The 14,857-nt window shown below is 39.3% G+C and overlaps 1 protein-coding gene across 2 annotated transcripts in view; it reads left to right on the top strand.

Moving 5' to 3' along the window:
* cnmd (chondromodulin) overlaps positions 1 to 14,857 on the top strand; it is a 97,008-nt gene that overhangs the window by 30,898 nt on the left and 51,253 nt on the right. For both annotated transcript variants that reach the window (XM_069890643.1, XM_069890644.1), the window contains 2 exons: positions 1,336 to 1,415; positions 6,455 to 6,625. In XM_069890643.1, the coding sequence (XP_069746744.1) occupies positions 6,471 to 6,625 (155 nt within the window). In that variant the 5' untranslated portion in view covers positions 1,336 to 1,415; positions 6,455 to 6,470. The remainder of the gene's footprint in view (positions 1 to 1,335; positions 1,416 to 6,454; positions 6,626 to 14,857) is intronic.

Below are 14,857 nucleotides of genomic sequence, written 5' to 3'. Positions count from 1 at the left end.
TAATTTGAGCAGTCTGATTTCTCATGGCCAGTGGAGAGCTCGCCATAGAATACGATCTTGGGAAGGCGATGGTCCTCTATTCTGGAGACGTGACCCACCCAGCACAGTTGGGTCTTCAGCAGCATGGATTCGATGCTTGCGGACTCTGCCAGTTCCACTACTTCAATGTTGGTGATGAAGTCATTCCAATGAATGTTGAGGATGGAGTAGAGACAGCGCTGATGGAAGCGTTCTAGGAGCCGTAGGTGAAGCCGGTAGAGGACCCATGATTCAGAGCCGAACAGGAGCGTGAGTATGACAACGGCTCTGTACACACTGATCTTTGTGTGTTTCTTCAGGTGGTTGTTTTTCCAGACTCTTTTGTGTAGTCTTCCAAAGGCACTATTTGCCTTGTCGAGTCTGTTGTCTATCTCTTTGTCGATCCTTGCATCAGATGAAATGGTGCAGCCGAGGTAGGTAAACTGGTTGACCGTTTTGAGTTCAGTGTGCCCGATGGAGATGTGGATGCCATTGTGAGATTCAAATCTATTGATTCAATAATCCAGGCCTTAAAGTTGGAATTCAGAATTTCAACCACTGTGCTACCACATTCCTCTGATCTGTTTCACATTGTCAAGCCAATAGGTCTGGTGCATTGAGTGAGCAGCAACCAAGCACAAAACTCAAAAGACTGTAGAACAGGCTTTATTCCAGTAAAAGTCTGAACCTTGCTGGCTCCCATGTGACTGGTTCAGGAGGGGCCGGCTCAGGTTTATATTCAGGTTGGCTGAATGACAGCTGGCCAGGTGGAGTCAGCCCCTTAGGTGGTCTTCCTGCAAGTACAGAGATCGCCCCTTGTAGTAGATTCGTGGTTGTATCACCTCAATAGGGTCATATGAAATGTGTTGGGAAAAGCCAAAAACCTTATTGTGGATGCAAGAATTGAATCCTTTTGCAAAGGCCTGTTACAAAAGTAAGCTTTGGAGTTAAAGAAATAAATTTGGAGCAAAGCAGTTTTTTCTTATAGGATCCTATTTGGACAGTCGTGTCCAACAACATTTTCCAGTGGCAATAGGTTTTAAAACATTTCTAAGTATTGGAAGTACAGTTTTTAAATTAAATAATTATGTTGAATAACATGAGAAAAAATATTAATATAAATGAAGTTAAAGTTCAAAGTGTCTCACTACAACTAGCCAGATTATAATGTACAACATTAATCAGAGGAAGGAACTACGCATTTGTGACAAAAGTCTGAGTCACATGCTGTGAGTAAGTTTTAGATATAAATATTCAATACCAGTCCATGGTCAATAAATGTTCTTCTAATCCTTCTCATATCTTTAAATACTGCAGGCTGGTGTTGCAACACTGTTTGGGGATTGAAGATTCCAGAGGAGACTGCTGGAAAAGAAAGTAAAATGCATTGCCTTCAGGTTCTGTAATATGCTTCATTAATCAACTATCATTGTTTCTAGTTTAAATTACCAACTCTTATCCAATATCACAGAAAACAAATAAAAGATACCATGGCAATACTTCAGAAAGGGAATGATGAAATTAGGAAGTTTAGCCACTGAGTCTGAATTAAGCTATTGCACCCAGTAGCTCATTTCATCAAAAAATCCCCCTCCACGACTTCTACCCCTGTATTATCCCAGCCTAGCACAGCTTCTATCCCCTTCCCAAAATCAGCAAAACCATTGTTTCAGCCTTCACTTGCCTAATCTCCCTTGACTCTTGTTAGAAACAGAAGTACCTTTAAAGAAATTGCTCGAGACAAAAATTGAGAACATAGAACATTTATTACAACAACAATGCAAAGTTGGGTGCTTCCCCTTACCCTGGGAATACACACATACACTGGGGCTCACCCAACTTTTATACAGTAAATTTCAGTATCAGAATACCCTCCCCCTTACATTCTTCAGCCCCCTGGATGGGTTTGGCATAGGCAATCCTTCCTGCCTACGTGCAGTTTCAGTATACTTGGAGGACCAAGTATCCTGTCGGTGTCTTCTCATGCCATTATTCCCATTGTCCTTATTCACAACCTTGCCCTTGTCCCCATTCACACCTTTCCGACTCTCAGGGCTACAGTCCCTTCATATGCACGGTTCGTTAATCTTGTCTAGGGTTTACTAGTTAAATATGCATAACTTGAAAAATCTGTGTATGGCTTACTAATTATATATATATAACTTGCTAATACTGTCTAAGGTTTTCTAATTATTTATGCAAGCCTTGCTAATTCTATCTGGGGCTTGGCAACCCTTATCTCGTTCAGACTAACTCTACTTCTATTCTCAATTGTCTGTCCTTATCTCCTTCATTCAGTGAACTTGCTGCTTCTTTCTGAAGGGCTAGGAGATTCTTATCTTACTCAGACAGTGTCAGCTTCCTGCCTTCTAATATCCATGTCTCATGTTGGTTGTACTGGCTTCATTCATTTACTTATGTATCTATTTTATTTTCTTCATGTTCATATTGCAATATCAGTTTTTCTCATCTCTCACACTCTTATCCTTTCTCATCTGGTCCTCTCTTTCCACTTATATTTCTGACACCTCTGATGGCCTCCCCGAATGTGGCTGTTGTCTATTCCCTGGTTGTAGCAGGCTTATATTTACCATGGACATGCCTCCATCCAAATCCGAATGATTTGAGGCTTCTCTGCTTTTCCTGAAGCAGAGTTACAACCAGTTCACTTCTCCCAACATACCCACTCACCTGACTGAACTTGTCCTCACCTTGAACAGCTTCACCATCAACTCTACTCATTTATTCCAGATCAAAGTTGTAGCTATGTTATTCATGTGGGCTCAAGCTATGCCTTTTTGTGGAATATGTGGAAAACATTGGTTTCAGTGAACCATAGCTCACTCCCTCTAACTTTTTATCCATTAAATTTATATCTATGTTGTGCTGCCTCCTTATACACAAGCAAAACTTGTAGATTTCATTATTTTTGCTGCAAATTTCTACCATGCCTCTCATTTTCACAAATCTTCTCTGGGTTTCTCTATTTGCATCTAATGGAAATAGGCTCACTACCAACATTTGTAGCATACTGACCAACTCCCACTGCTATCTTAACTACTCATCATCCCACCCTGCTCACTGGAAGGACTGTGTTCCATTCTCCCTGCTGCTGTCTCCCTTGTACTTGCTCCCATTATGGCGCCTTCTGTGCATGTGATTCTGAAATATCTACCTTCTTCCTGAACCTGCTAACCCTCTACCAATATTAACAAAGCCCTTCAACTTTTTGTGCCTCTATTCCATGGGTTCCCAACCTTTTGGCTCCTCTCTACCCCTTGGGCATTTTTATAGGTTCCCATGTACCCCCAAAAATTAAGGATAAAAAAAAACCCACCACATTGTCCAATCTGACTGCAGATTACAACACCATGTATTGTACAGTAGTGGTTATTCTCTCAGACCCAATGTACCCCCTGAAAAGTGTAAATGTACCACTGGGGGTAAATGTTCACCAGATTGGGAACCCCTGCTCTGCTCTAACCTCCTCTCTGATGAGACAGAACAAGGAAAGAATTCCCCAGGTCATTATTATACACCATACCATCCTTCACATTCAACAAATCATTCTTCACAAGTTTAACCACATTCAAAAATAAAATCCACCACCTGACACATCTTCTCTCTCCTTTCAGCTTTTCGCAGCAATAATTCCCTTTGTGACATTTCCTGGTCCGCTCTTCTCATGATACTTTCCCTTCCAAATGCAGGCAATCCAACATAATGATTGTGAGCAAATTGTTCAACCTAATGGGCTGCATCCCAGGGTGCTTAGAGAGGTTGGTCTGGAAATTGTGAAGCACTGGTTGACATTTTCCTAAATTCTTTAGATTCGGGGGAAGTGCCTGCAAATTGGAGAATGGCTGATGTAGTACCACTTTTTAAAAAGGGAGGGAGAGAGAATACAGTAAATCATAGACCAGTCAGCCTGATGTCGGTGGTGGGGAAGATGCTGGAATCCATCATTAAAGGAGAAATAGCAGAACACTTAGGAAGGAATAATAGTATCGGTACTAGTTAACATGGGTTCCTTAAAGGAAAATGTTGCTTGACTAATCTCCTGGAATTTTTTGAGGGTGTAACAAGAATGGTGGACTCGGGAGTCCCAGTGGATGTGGTGTACTTGGACTTCCAGAAAGCCTTTGATAAGGTCCCACACAGGAGGCTAGTTTGCAAAATCAAGGAGCATGGTAGCGGGGGTAGGGTGTTGTCATGGATAGATAGTTGGTTGAGAAATAGGAAATAAAGGGTTGGGATAAATGGATCATTTTCTGGATGGCAGAATGTGACAAGTGGGGTCCCGTAGGGATCGGTGTTGGGTCCTCAGTTTTTTACCATTTATGTAAATGACTTGGATGAGGGGATTAATAACTACATATGCTAATTCCCAGATGACACTAAACTGGGTGGTAGTGTGAAGTACGAGGACGATGTCAGGAAATTGCAAAGGGACTTGGACAGATTAGGGGAGTGGGCAGAGAAATGGCAGATGAAGTTTAATGTGAATAAATGCGAGGTTGTCCATTGTGGAGGCAGAAACAAGAGAGCAGAATATTATTTAAATGGAGTTAAGGTAGGGAGTGGGGTAATGCAAAGGGATCTGGGCCTACTTGTTCACCAGTCCTTGAAAACTAACGTGCAGGTTCAGCAAGTGGTGAAGAAGGGGAACAGTATGTTGGCTTTCATAAAGAGGGGAATGGAGTATGGGAGTAGAGAAGCCCTCTTGTAGTTGTACAGGGCCCTAGTGAGACTTCACCTGGAATATTGTGTCCAGTTCTGGTCCCCCTATTTAAGAAAGGACATACTTGCTATAGAGGGAGTGCAGTGCAGATTTATGAGGTTAGTTCCCGGGATGGCAGGATTGTCATATGTTAGATAGGTTAGAAATATTTTGATAATATGCGATGAAGTTTAGAAGGATGAGGGGAGACATGATTGAGGTACTTAGGATTATCAAGGGCTTGACAGGGTGAAATCAGAGTACATGTTCCTAATGATGGGAGAGACTAGGGCATAGTTTAAGAATACAGGGAAGGTCATTTAAGACAGAAATTAGGAGAATTTTTTTACCCAGAGAGTTGTGGATCTGTGGATTGCAACAGAGGGTATTGGGGGTGGATTCGCTGGATAGATTTAAGAGAGAGTTAGATAAGGCTCTTGTGGGCGGAGGAGTTAAGGGTATGGGGATAAGGCTGGGATTGGTCATTGAAAGAGAAAGATCAGCCATTATCCGATAAATAGCAGTGCTGGCTCGACGGGCCAATTGGCCTACTCCAGCACCTATTGTCTATAACCTTCTGGACTCAACAATGAATTCTACAAGCAAAACACAGAGACTGCCGAATCTGGAGTCAAAAGCAAACTGCTGGAGGAACTCATTGGGACCAACAGTATCTGTGAAGATTGATGGATGGCCAACATTTCAGTCCTGTTGCAGGGTCTCTACCTGAACCATCAACCATTTCTCCATTACCACAGATGCTGCCTGACCTACTGAGCTCCTCCAACAATTTTATTTTGGTTCCAGATTCGGCAGTCTCTGAAATTACCTGAAGTTACGACTTGGTTAACTTAATTTCTCTGTACCAGTAATCTCAGTTTTGTGAGATTAGCTTTATTTTTCCTCTGGTAGTGAAGATCATGTCCTGCCTAACTTGCCAAACATGTGTACCACCTGCTCTGCATTTTCCAACTCCTACATTCTTTTAACTTTAATCTACATTCTCACTTTAACTTACAGTTTATCCTCATGGTCATCTCAATTTTGCACTATCAATTACATGGCCCGCCCTCCCTGCAGCTTATCTTCCTTGCTGTTCTGACTAAGGAACTCCAACTTGAAATGTTAACTCTGTTTCTCTTCCAACAGTTGTGGTCAGACTTGCTGGGAATTCCAGCATTTTCTCTTTTTATTGTACAATGAAGAAGACATTGAAAGCCCATGATGAGGATGGGAGGAACTCTATGGAGAAAAGAGCAGGGTCAAATTCACAGAAACAAAAAAATGAACCCACTGCCAGATAAAATTATTTCTGTGGAAGTAATATCTTCTCGATTCATACAAACTAAGATATTGTTAAAAGAGGAACCTGTGACATTTCAATTTCCCCTTAGACCAATATTGTAGGTTTTCTTGAAGCAAGCCATCAATATCAAGGTGATTGATTACCTATGTTGTATCAATCTTTATTTGGAATCAAATTAAATGTTAAATCGACAAACAAGATTACACCGAGGCCTGAAATTAACACAGAAAATAATGGAAATACTTGGCAGGCAAACTGTATACTCAAAATGAGAAATAGAACTAAGTTTTAGTAAAATATAGCTTTAAGCTTTCTATAAGTTTCTATATCAATGGCATTTCATTGAACTCTTTCACTTTTCTTCGTTAAACCCCACTGATCGATGCTATCTGAAAATGGCAAATCCAAAGAATTGAGAAAGATAAGATGTGGATAACCCTTGTGCTCCCAGTCCTCCATGGCACCTTTGTGCTCTCATTTACTGAGAATGACATGCAAAGAATCATCAAGAAGGTAAACCGTCGGAAAGCATCCAGCCCAGCTGATGTACCTGGCCTCGCTCACAAAACATTGTATATAACGTGAGTTTACTTTATACATACACACACAAATGCATATCAAAACTAAATATCAGCTTTAAGCTTTCTTATCAATTAATAAAATTAATAAAATGGATGTTAATAATTAAATTGTTTCAAATGGGAATAATACTAACAAAAATATCACAATGTTTTCATTTTTACATTGTTCCTTGCATGTAGAAAGAGATGTTAAAATATTTTGTATTGAGGAGAAAAGCTGATATCTTTTCCAAAAATAGCACCTCATTTAATGCACCCACTGGCATCAATCTGTGAATCAGCCAGAAACTTGTATTTCTGCACGTTGTTTTACTTTTCCCAATGTTCTGCCATCCATGTCATAGAAAGATCAATTTGCTCTCAGCCTCAACATTAGCTTTAAGAACATGTTAGATTTACATTTTGACTTAAATTTCAGTTCCTGCCAAAAGAAAAAGCTTGTACTTCAGGGTATAATTACCCTTTCAACAATGTGGTCATTGTTAATTCAATATATCAACCTCTCCTGCTCAGAGAACAATGTTTTAAATTGTACTTTAAAGGAAAGAGCAGAAATTAAAGCATACAGGTTTGGAAGAGACAGAAGTAGAGAGGCTGAACTTTGAGAATTTTAAAGTTTGCAAGTTCAAGGAGCAGAAGCAGGCCATTAGGTCCATCGAGTTTGTTCCATGACTAATACTAAGCTGGTGGTCTAGGAAAAAAAAATACTCAATGCATTGGTCTGCAAAATAGCACTTACGTTGAATAGGAAAAGTCCAATGGAGTTTCAAATTTTTTTGAAGATTGAGACAGTTGGAGATGAACTAGGCGTTGTCAGCTTACATGTGAAATTCACTGTCATTTTTCACTGGTTAGATTAGCTTTTCAGAGGGAAATAGGAACATTGGAAGACAGGAATAGGAGTGGGCAATTGTATTTTCCCCATCATTCAAATACATCTGTGCTGTGTGTTTCAAATCAGTTTATTTGCCTTTTGCTCAATACCATTACCCTACCCAACACTGGTACAAGTCTAACTTCGATTTTCCATTCTAAATACAAATATCACCTCTCAAGATTTAATTGAAGGTGGCAGAAATGCAACAAGAATGGATGAGAGCAAGCACAAGTAATTTGCAGCAAACAAATGTGAAATGAGATAAAATCTTGTAACGCATGGCTGAGTTTCACTAGTGGAGTTCATTGAAAAGTTTAAAGCACTTTATTATGATACAGGGAGTCCTTAAGTTACAAACGTCCGAGGACAACTTGTACCTACGAAAAAATTTTGCCCCCAATTCGTGTTAGCTCAATAATGTTAGCTCACGAATGTCCCTTCCACTATGCAAGACATCGATGGAATGAGAGTGTCAACTTTTAATCATGATCTTTTTTCTCTATCTATACTGTTTTAAAATGTTTCTTTAATTTTTTTTAACAGTACTAAGACAAACATTTGATTAACTGACGCTAAATAAGAACCACATGTACCTGTTCTGAATTATCTACAAATTCGACTTAAGGCCCTTTTATAGACAGAGATTCTTCGTCATTACATCACTGCCCTCATCTCCATAAAATGTTCGAAGCCGAACAGAGTGCTCGAATATGGTGCAGCTTCAATCCGCTTGGGGGGTATATTTTCTGAAATAATAAATAGAGAAGTTCTGTAATGAGGTGGTGAAACTCATAAAATCATCTTGGGTTGTAAGGTAGATGGGAATTTTTGAAGAAATATTGAGGTTACTGCGTATTCACATCGAGTTCATTGACCCACAGCAGAAAATTAGTTGTAGCTGAGGGGTTTTTTTTGCACTGATCATTGTGTGCAAGTGCCATGGGAAAGTTTTGTCAAACTCCACAGGGATAGCTTTTAGCTACCATAGCAACTAGAAACATAGAAGATAGGAACAGGAGTAGGTCATTCGACCCTTCGAGCCTGCTCTGCCATTCAACGAGATCATGGCTGATCTTAAAGTTCAGTACCCCGTCCCCGCCTTCTCTCCGTAACCTTTAATACCCTCATACTGAAGAAATATATCTAATTCCCTCTTAAATATATTTAATGAACCTGCCTCTACTGCCCTCTGTGGCAATGAATTCCACAGATTCACCACCCTCTGGGTAAAGAAATTCCTCCTCATCTCGGTCCTAAATGGTTTGCCTATTGTCCTCAAACCATGGCCCCGGGTTCTGGATTTTCCCATCATTGGAAACATCCCATCTGCATCCATTCTGTCCAGTCCTGCCAGAATTTTATATGTCTCTATGAGATCCCCTCTCAATCTTCTAAACTCCAGCGAGTACAATCCCAATTTGCGCAATCTTTCCTCATAAGTCATTCCTGCCATTCCAGGTATCAGCCTGGTGAATCGCCTCTGCACTCCCTCCATTGCAAGAACATCCTTCCTTAGATAAGGTGACCAAAACTGCACACAATACTCGAGGTGGGGTCTCACCAAGGCCCTGTACAGCTGCAGTAAGGTATCCTTGTTCCTATACTCAAACCCTCTTGATATGAAGGCCAACATACCATTTGCCTTTTCCCATCTCAGCCTATAAATGTCATTAATAATATTTGCGGTCCTGGATTTGTTTTGGATGGCTATCTAAAAGGAACGTAAAAGTTTGCTTTATTTTGATTAAAATACAAAGCAAAGCAGTGTCGTCTGTTTCGGCAAACATACACACAGAAATTACAAAACCAGTATGATCAATTAACTCTTTAGTGTTTGCTGATACTGTGATACAGGAGATATTTTTCAAGGGGGAAAGGAAGATATGAGCAATTCACATTCCACAATACTGGTAAAGGCAGAAATTTAGGCTTCTAAAGTCTGAATTAGTTCATTGCTCTTACATTGCCAAACAGGCTCCGATACATTGTTTTAGGCTCCCTATGTGCTGCTCAGGATGCAGTCTTGAAGCTTAAAGCTGGAAAACCACTGCTACACCTGGCTATTGACCTCTCCTTCTACCTGTTGATCATCCTTGAACCTCCTACAATAAATACTGGAAATACTCAAACAGGTATGGCACCGTCTGTGGAGAGAGGGCCAGAATGAATGTCAATGGCCATTGATCTACTTATAACTCTGAAGGTATAGACCTGCTGGAAGTTTTTATTTCAGATGTCCAACATCTGCAGTTTTTTTTCCCAACCTTCACTCCCAGTCTTCCACCCATCCTCTTATTTCCACACCATGACCTCTCTTGTAAACTTCTCTTCCTTCTGGATCATATAGTTTCTCACAGAATCTATCCCAGGGCTACACAATATGGTACAGTACAACTTCGATTATCCACAACTGGATTATCCGAAATCCTCAGTTATCCACAATTTTTATCTCTTTAGGAGAGTAAAGTTTGTTCTGAAGTGAATAAACAGGATATTTGGGTTTTCATATAGCTTTTATCTTTTTGGATTTAAGAAATTGTAATTATTGAATTACTGAATATTTTGGCATACAAGTCGATCCTTGAAACTCTCAAAAAGCACTCAAACATCAGGGGTTGTCTTATATGCCAGATGCAAAAATTAGACCTTCAATTCAACTGAAAAAAAAAATTGACATAGAATCGGCATATAAGATGACCCTGGAAACATCTCCCCACGGCCGGTACTGCCACTCTCTGACACCTCCCCACCACCGCCATAACCCACCCAGACAATTATAGAGCCTGAGGTCCCCACTCCTACCTGGGATCCCGAGGACCTCACTCCTGCCCGGGAACCAGTGCCCCCGAACAAGTAGCCATGATTCTTGCATCGAGTACACTTGGGCAGTAAGGTGACTTACTTGATGCATATGGCACCACACCAAATGTTGAGAATGGAGTCGCTGTCGCCAACTCCAGCTGCATCTAATGCTTTTTACTATTTAATTTTACTTGCTTGCTTAATTTACAGATTTGTTACTTGGTGATTGGGATGTTGTAACAAAGTTTAGGTCGTTGCTGGGAGGCCCAAACACCATTCTCCCACACATTCCTTGAAGAAAATTGGGGGGGTTGACTTATACATCCAATATATGATAAAAACATGAAAGTGAGCCTGAAAATGGGTACCCATCTTACCTGAAGGCTGACTTACATGCCAAAATATACGGTAATTTTAAGATAGTTCTGAATTGAACTTCTCATATTCCATTTTTATACTACCGTATTTAATCATTATGTTTCTAAACATATAGCTCAGTGGTTCTCAACCTTTTTCTTTCCACTGACATACCACTTTAAATATTCTCTATGCCATAGGTGCTCTGTATTAGTATGGGATTACTTAAAGTGGTATGTCAGTGGAAAGAAAATGATTGAGGTTTCCAAATTTCTGCGTATAAAATAAATATTTTAAATGAATCTTTGAGTGTCATTAGATCCAATAAATTCCAGTGTTCTTCAAGCAACTATTTATTTCTGAACCCTTCAGTTTAGGTACTGAACTGAAAATTAGTCATAATGTCATGATGCCTGCTTAAGAAAATGTATCACTTCAGCTGGCCATTTTATTTTATTTTCTGGTAATAACCACACCAGCGGTGCGAGTATAAGACAGCTTTAATAAACTAATGTGTACACTAAGAGGTCTTGTCTGCAAGACGAACCTGGAAGGCGAGACTGTAGCTCTGGACTGCTTGATAGACAAGGTCACTGGGATGACCCCTGCTGGCCTAGTAGTGTAATTACATATCACCAGAATGATCACATTGCAACAGGGGACAATTATAGCACTAACCTAAATCTCTTCAGCCCTTTTGAGTAAACATAAATGATCCTGTGCCATTATTTGAAGAACACTGAGTACTCCTTGTACTCCTGACCAAAATGGGCTTCTCAGGTATCATTAATGGCTGGTTAATTCTGATTGTGGAACCATAAAAAATGGAATAAACCTGCATTCAAACAGTGATGAGACTGCATAGTACTCAGTTGAATGTGATGCATGCTTGCTTGACAAATTTGTAAACAGAGATTCTCTTGAAGGTTCTAGTTCATGACTGATGGATTTCCCTGCAGTGACATGCCTAAATGCATGATACAGGAGCTAACTGAATCTAGAATTCTCTCTGCTAACAATTAATCTTTATAAGTGTTGACAGTGCAGATTCATAGGCCAAGAAATTTTAATACACGTTTCAAAATATCCCATGGAGTGCTGCATTCCCTCCATTGATTTTCTCATGTACAGTGTGGCAGATGTCAATAACACCTTAGACCCAGGCCTGAATCAGATGACTGTAGATTCTGCAAAGGAAAATACAGTGTCAGTCTTGGAGGTCAGATCTCAGGCTTTGGGGTCATAGAAGGGGACATAGAGGCCTGGAGATGTTATTGGGTGGACTATCTGAAACCCTGGACCTGGATATTTGTCTTAGGCATTCGAAATGTGTTTGGGCCCTGAGGCATGGTGGGAGATAGAAGTTGGAACAGGAGTTACAAGAAAACTTGGGTAAAGGATTATCTAGGGTATAAGATAAAAAGGAATCTAGTTTGGAAATGTTCAGGGAGTTTGCAGGCAGGATATCAAAGACAGAGGCAATTAGGGAATCTTGGCCGGGACCATCAGATAATCAGAACGAGGGCATATCAAGGTCATTCTTGAGAAGAAAACTGAAGCCAAAGGAAATTATGCCATGCAATTAAGATTCTAGCCCAGGGTTTTGGAGGCCTTGAATGAAAGGATCACTACCATCTAACATTTGGCAAAGTAGGGCAGAAATATTTCTTAGTTTTTGAATAGATTATTTTTTTTTCAAAAATAGTTTAAAATTATGAGGTGCTTAAATTTTTAGAAACTTCCACCACTTAATTTGATTAATCTAATTGAATTCCTATCTTTAGACAGTCTACCCAGTAATGGATAAGATATTCCAGATACATTGTAAAAGAACAGGTTTGTTTTAGAAGACTTTTTAAAATACACCTACAGCTTTCTATTTTCATGTTCATCTATTCTAGTTCAGATTTAAATTGACGTCTCCCAAAGAAGTCCAATTATGATTTATGATCCAACAAATTTCTTGATCTTTTTAATAGAAGAACATATATGTTTAAAAACCACTGAAAATCTCATACAATAATGTTTATCCATTGATATTAGTTATTAATAATGCTTTTAAAAGTTGCAATTACATGAAAAGAGAAACTAGAACTGATTGACAAGTTATTACACATACCCACAAAAAAAATAATGAAGTCTAAATAAACCAAGCATGCAAAATAGTTCCAATCAGGTAGGCCTCCCTAGATCTTTTAATATGACATAGCAAATGGGAACTAATGATAAACCTTTCCTTATTACCAGTTGCAGTAAAGAGCATTGAATGGAAAGAGAGACGGTTTATTGACCAGCAGGAAAGCCATCAATCTCTATGATATTCAGAGACAGAGCAATATTGGAAGAATTTGCATTTATATTAACACCTTATTGTATCTCTCAGGAACATCTCAGAGTCCTTCAGACATAATACATGTCTTTGAAGTGTAATCATCATTATTAGGGAAACAAATGCAGCAGCTATCCTATTCACAATCATAGCCTACAAACTGTAAAAAATGAATTCCTAAATATCACAAAATATTTACAACATATGAACTAGTTATTGGTCCCAAGAATCCATTACACTGTTTATGCCCACAGGAGCTTTCGTTCCATCCCCCTCTCCACCTCATCCCATATAAATGTCCTTTCCCCCTTATCCATGTTTCTCCTGAATATAGCACAGCGGAACAGCTAGTACAGAGCCAGAGACTCAAGTTCCAACTTCATCTTAGGTCAGAAATAATTTGCATATATTCCCTGTGACTGTGGGATTCCTCCTGGTGCTCTGGTTTTCCTTTCACATCCAAAGACATGCAGGTTGATCGGTTCATTGTTCCGTGTGTTGGTGAGTGGTCGAGTTTGGGTGGAGTTGAACAGAATAAGAATAATAGGATTTCTGTAATGTAACATTGAAATAAATAGTGGTTTAGACCTAAAAGGCCAAAATATCTCTGTTTGTGTTTCTTTCTGAAACTGAGACATATATAACACTGGACAACGTATTTTTTAAAAAGGTTTTCCTGAAAAAAATGGGAATTTTAATAGACAACTTCAAGCTGAACATAAGGATCATTTCAGATTTGCTGTATAACATAGGAAGTTGGAGAAACATTAAATTAACTTTTAGAGAACTTAGCATTTTTAATTGCTTGGTGATGTTGACACATTGCATGAGTTAATCTGACCTAAAAATGTTTTGTCACTGATTTTTATTTGCACTCAGCATTTGATGCTTCTCATGTCAGTGTCCAACAATAGTCAAGCAGCATTGATGGATTCCAGTTGCCCTCATACCGCTTTTCCCTGCTAGCAAAATCCTGATGAAACCTTTCATCATGTTCGTCACTGACTGCATCAAGATCAGCAGGGAAAGAGTCCAAGTCCAAATGCATAAAATTAATATTCAACGACATGTTGACTTCATGGTTTTGTATGGCTTGAAGTAGACTAAAATATGAATGGCCGTCACAAAAATAGGTTATATCTAAAAAAAACAGTATGTGATAAGAATTTTTTAAGGTGAACTTCATGATCAGCAGCCTAAAATCAATAAAATATGCCCAAAAGTGATCAGGAAGCAAAATCTTTGTTGTCCAGTGTAATCAATGCCTCAAATATTCCTTGTGGAAACAAGTCTCGCATTCAAAAGTATCTCTCACTAAATCAGAATTTCTTATTGGATACAATAGTAACTAACATACTTTGGACTGCAGTTTGGGTCTCAGTAGGAAGTGGATGTACATTAAAAAATAGATATAGGAAGAATCCTGAAAATTATAGACTGGGGAGTCTTACATCAGTGGTGTGCAAATTATTGGAGACTATTCTTAAGGATAAGATTTATGAGCATTTGGAGAAGTACAGTCCACTTAAGGACAGTCCGCATGGCTTTGTGAAGGGAAGGTCGTGCCTCACAAGCCTGAGATTTTTCAAGAGGTAACAAAAAATATTGATGACGGTAGGATGGTAGTTGTGGTCTATATGGATTTTAGTAAGGCGTGTAAGTCATGAGGCATGAGATTCATGGAAATTTGGCTGTGTGGATTTAAAATTGGATTGCATGTAAAAAGCAGAAAATGGTAGAGATCAGAAAGTATTTTGCTTGGAAGTCAGTGACTAGTGGAGTTCTCTAGGGATCTGCTCTGGAACCCCTGCTCTTTGTGATTTTTTATAAATGACCTCGAAGAAGAAGTGAAAGGATGGGTCAGTAA

The sequence above is a fragment of the Narcine bancroftii genome, chromosome 7 (genome assembly GCF_036971445.1).
Source record: "Narcine bancroftii isolate sNarBan1 chromosome 7, sNarBan1.hap1, whole genome shotgun sequence".
NCBI lineage: Eukaryota > Metazoa > Chordata > Chondrichthyes > Torpediniformes > Narcinidae > Narcine > Narcine bancroftii.
The sequence above is the reverse complement of the archived record's forward strand: the minus strand, read 5'-3'. Positions and strand labels throughout refer to the sequence as shown.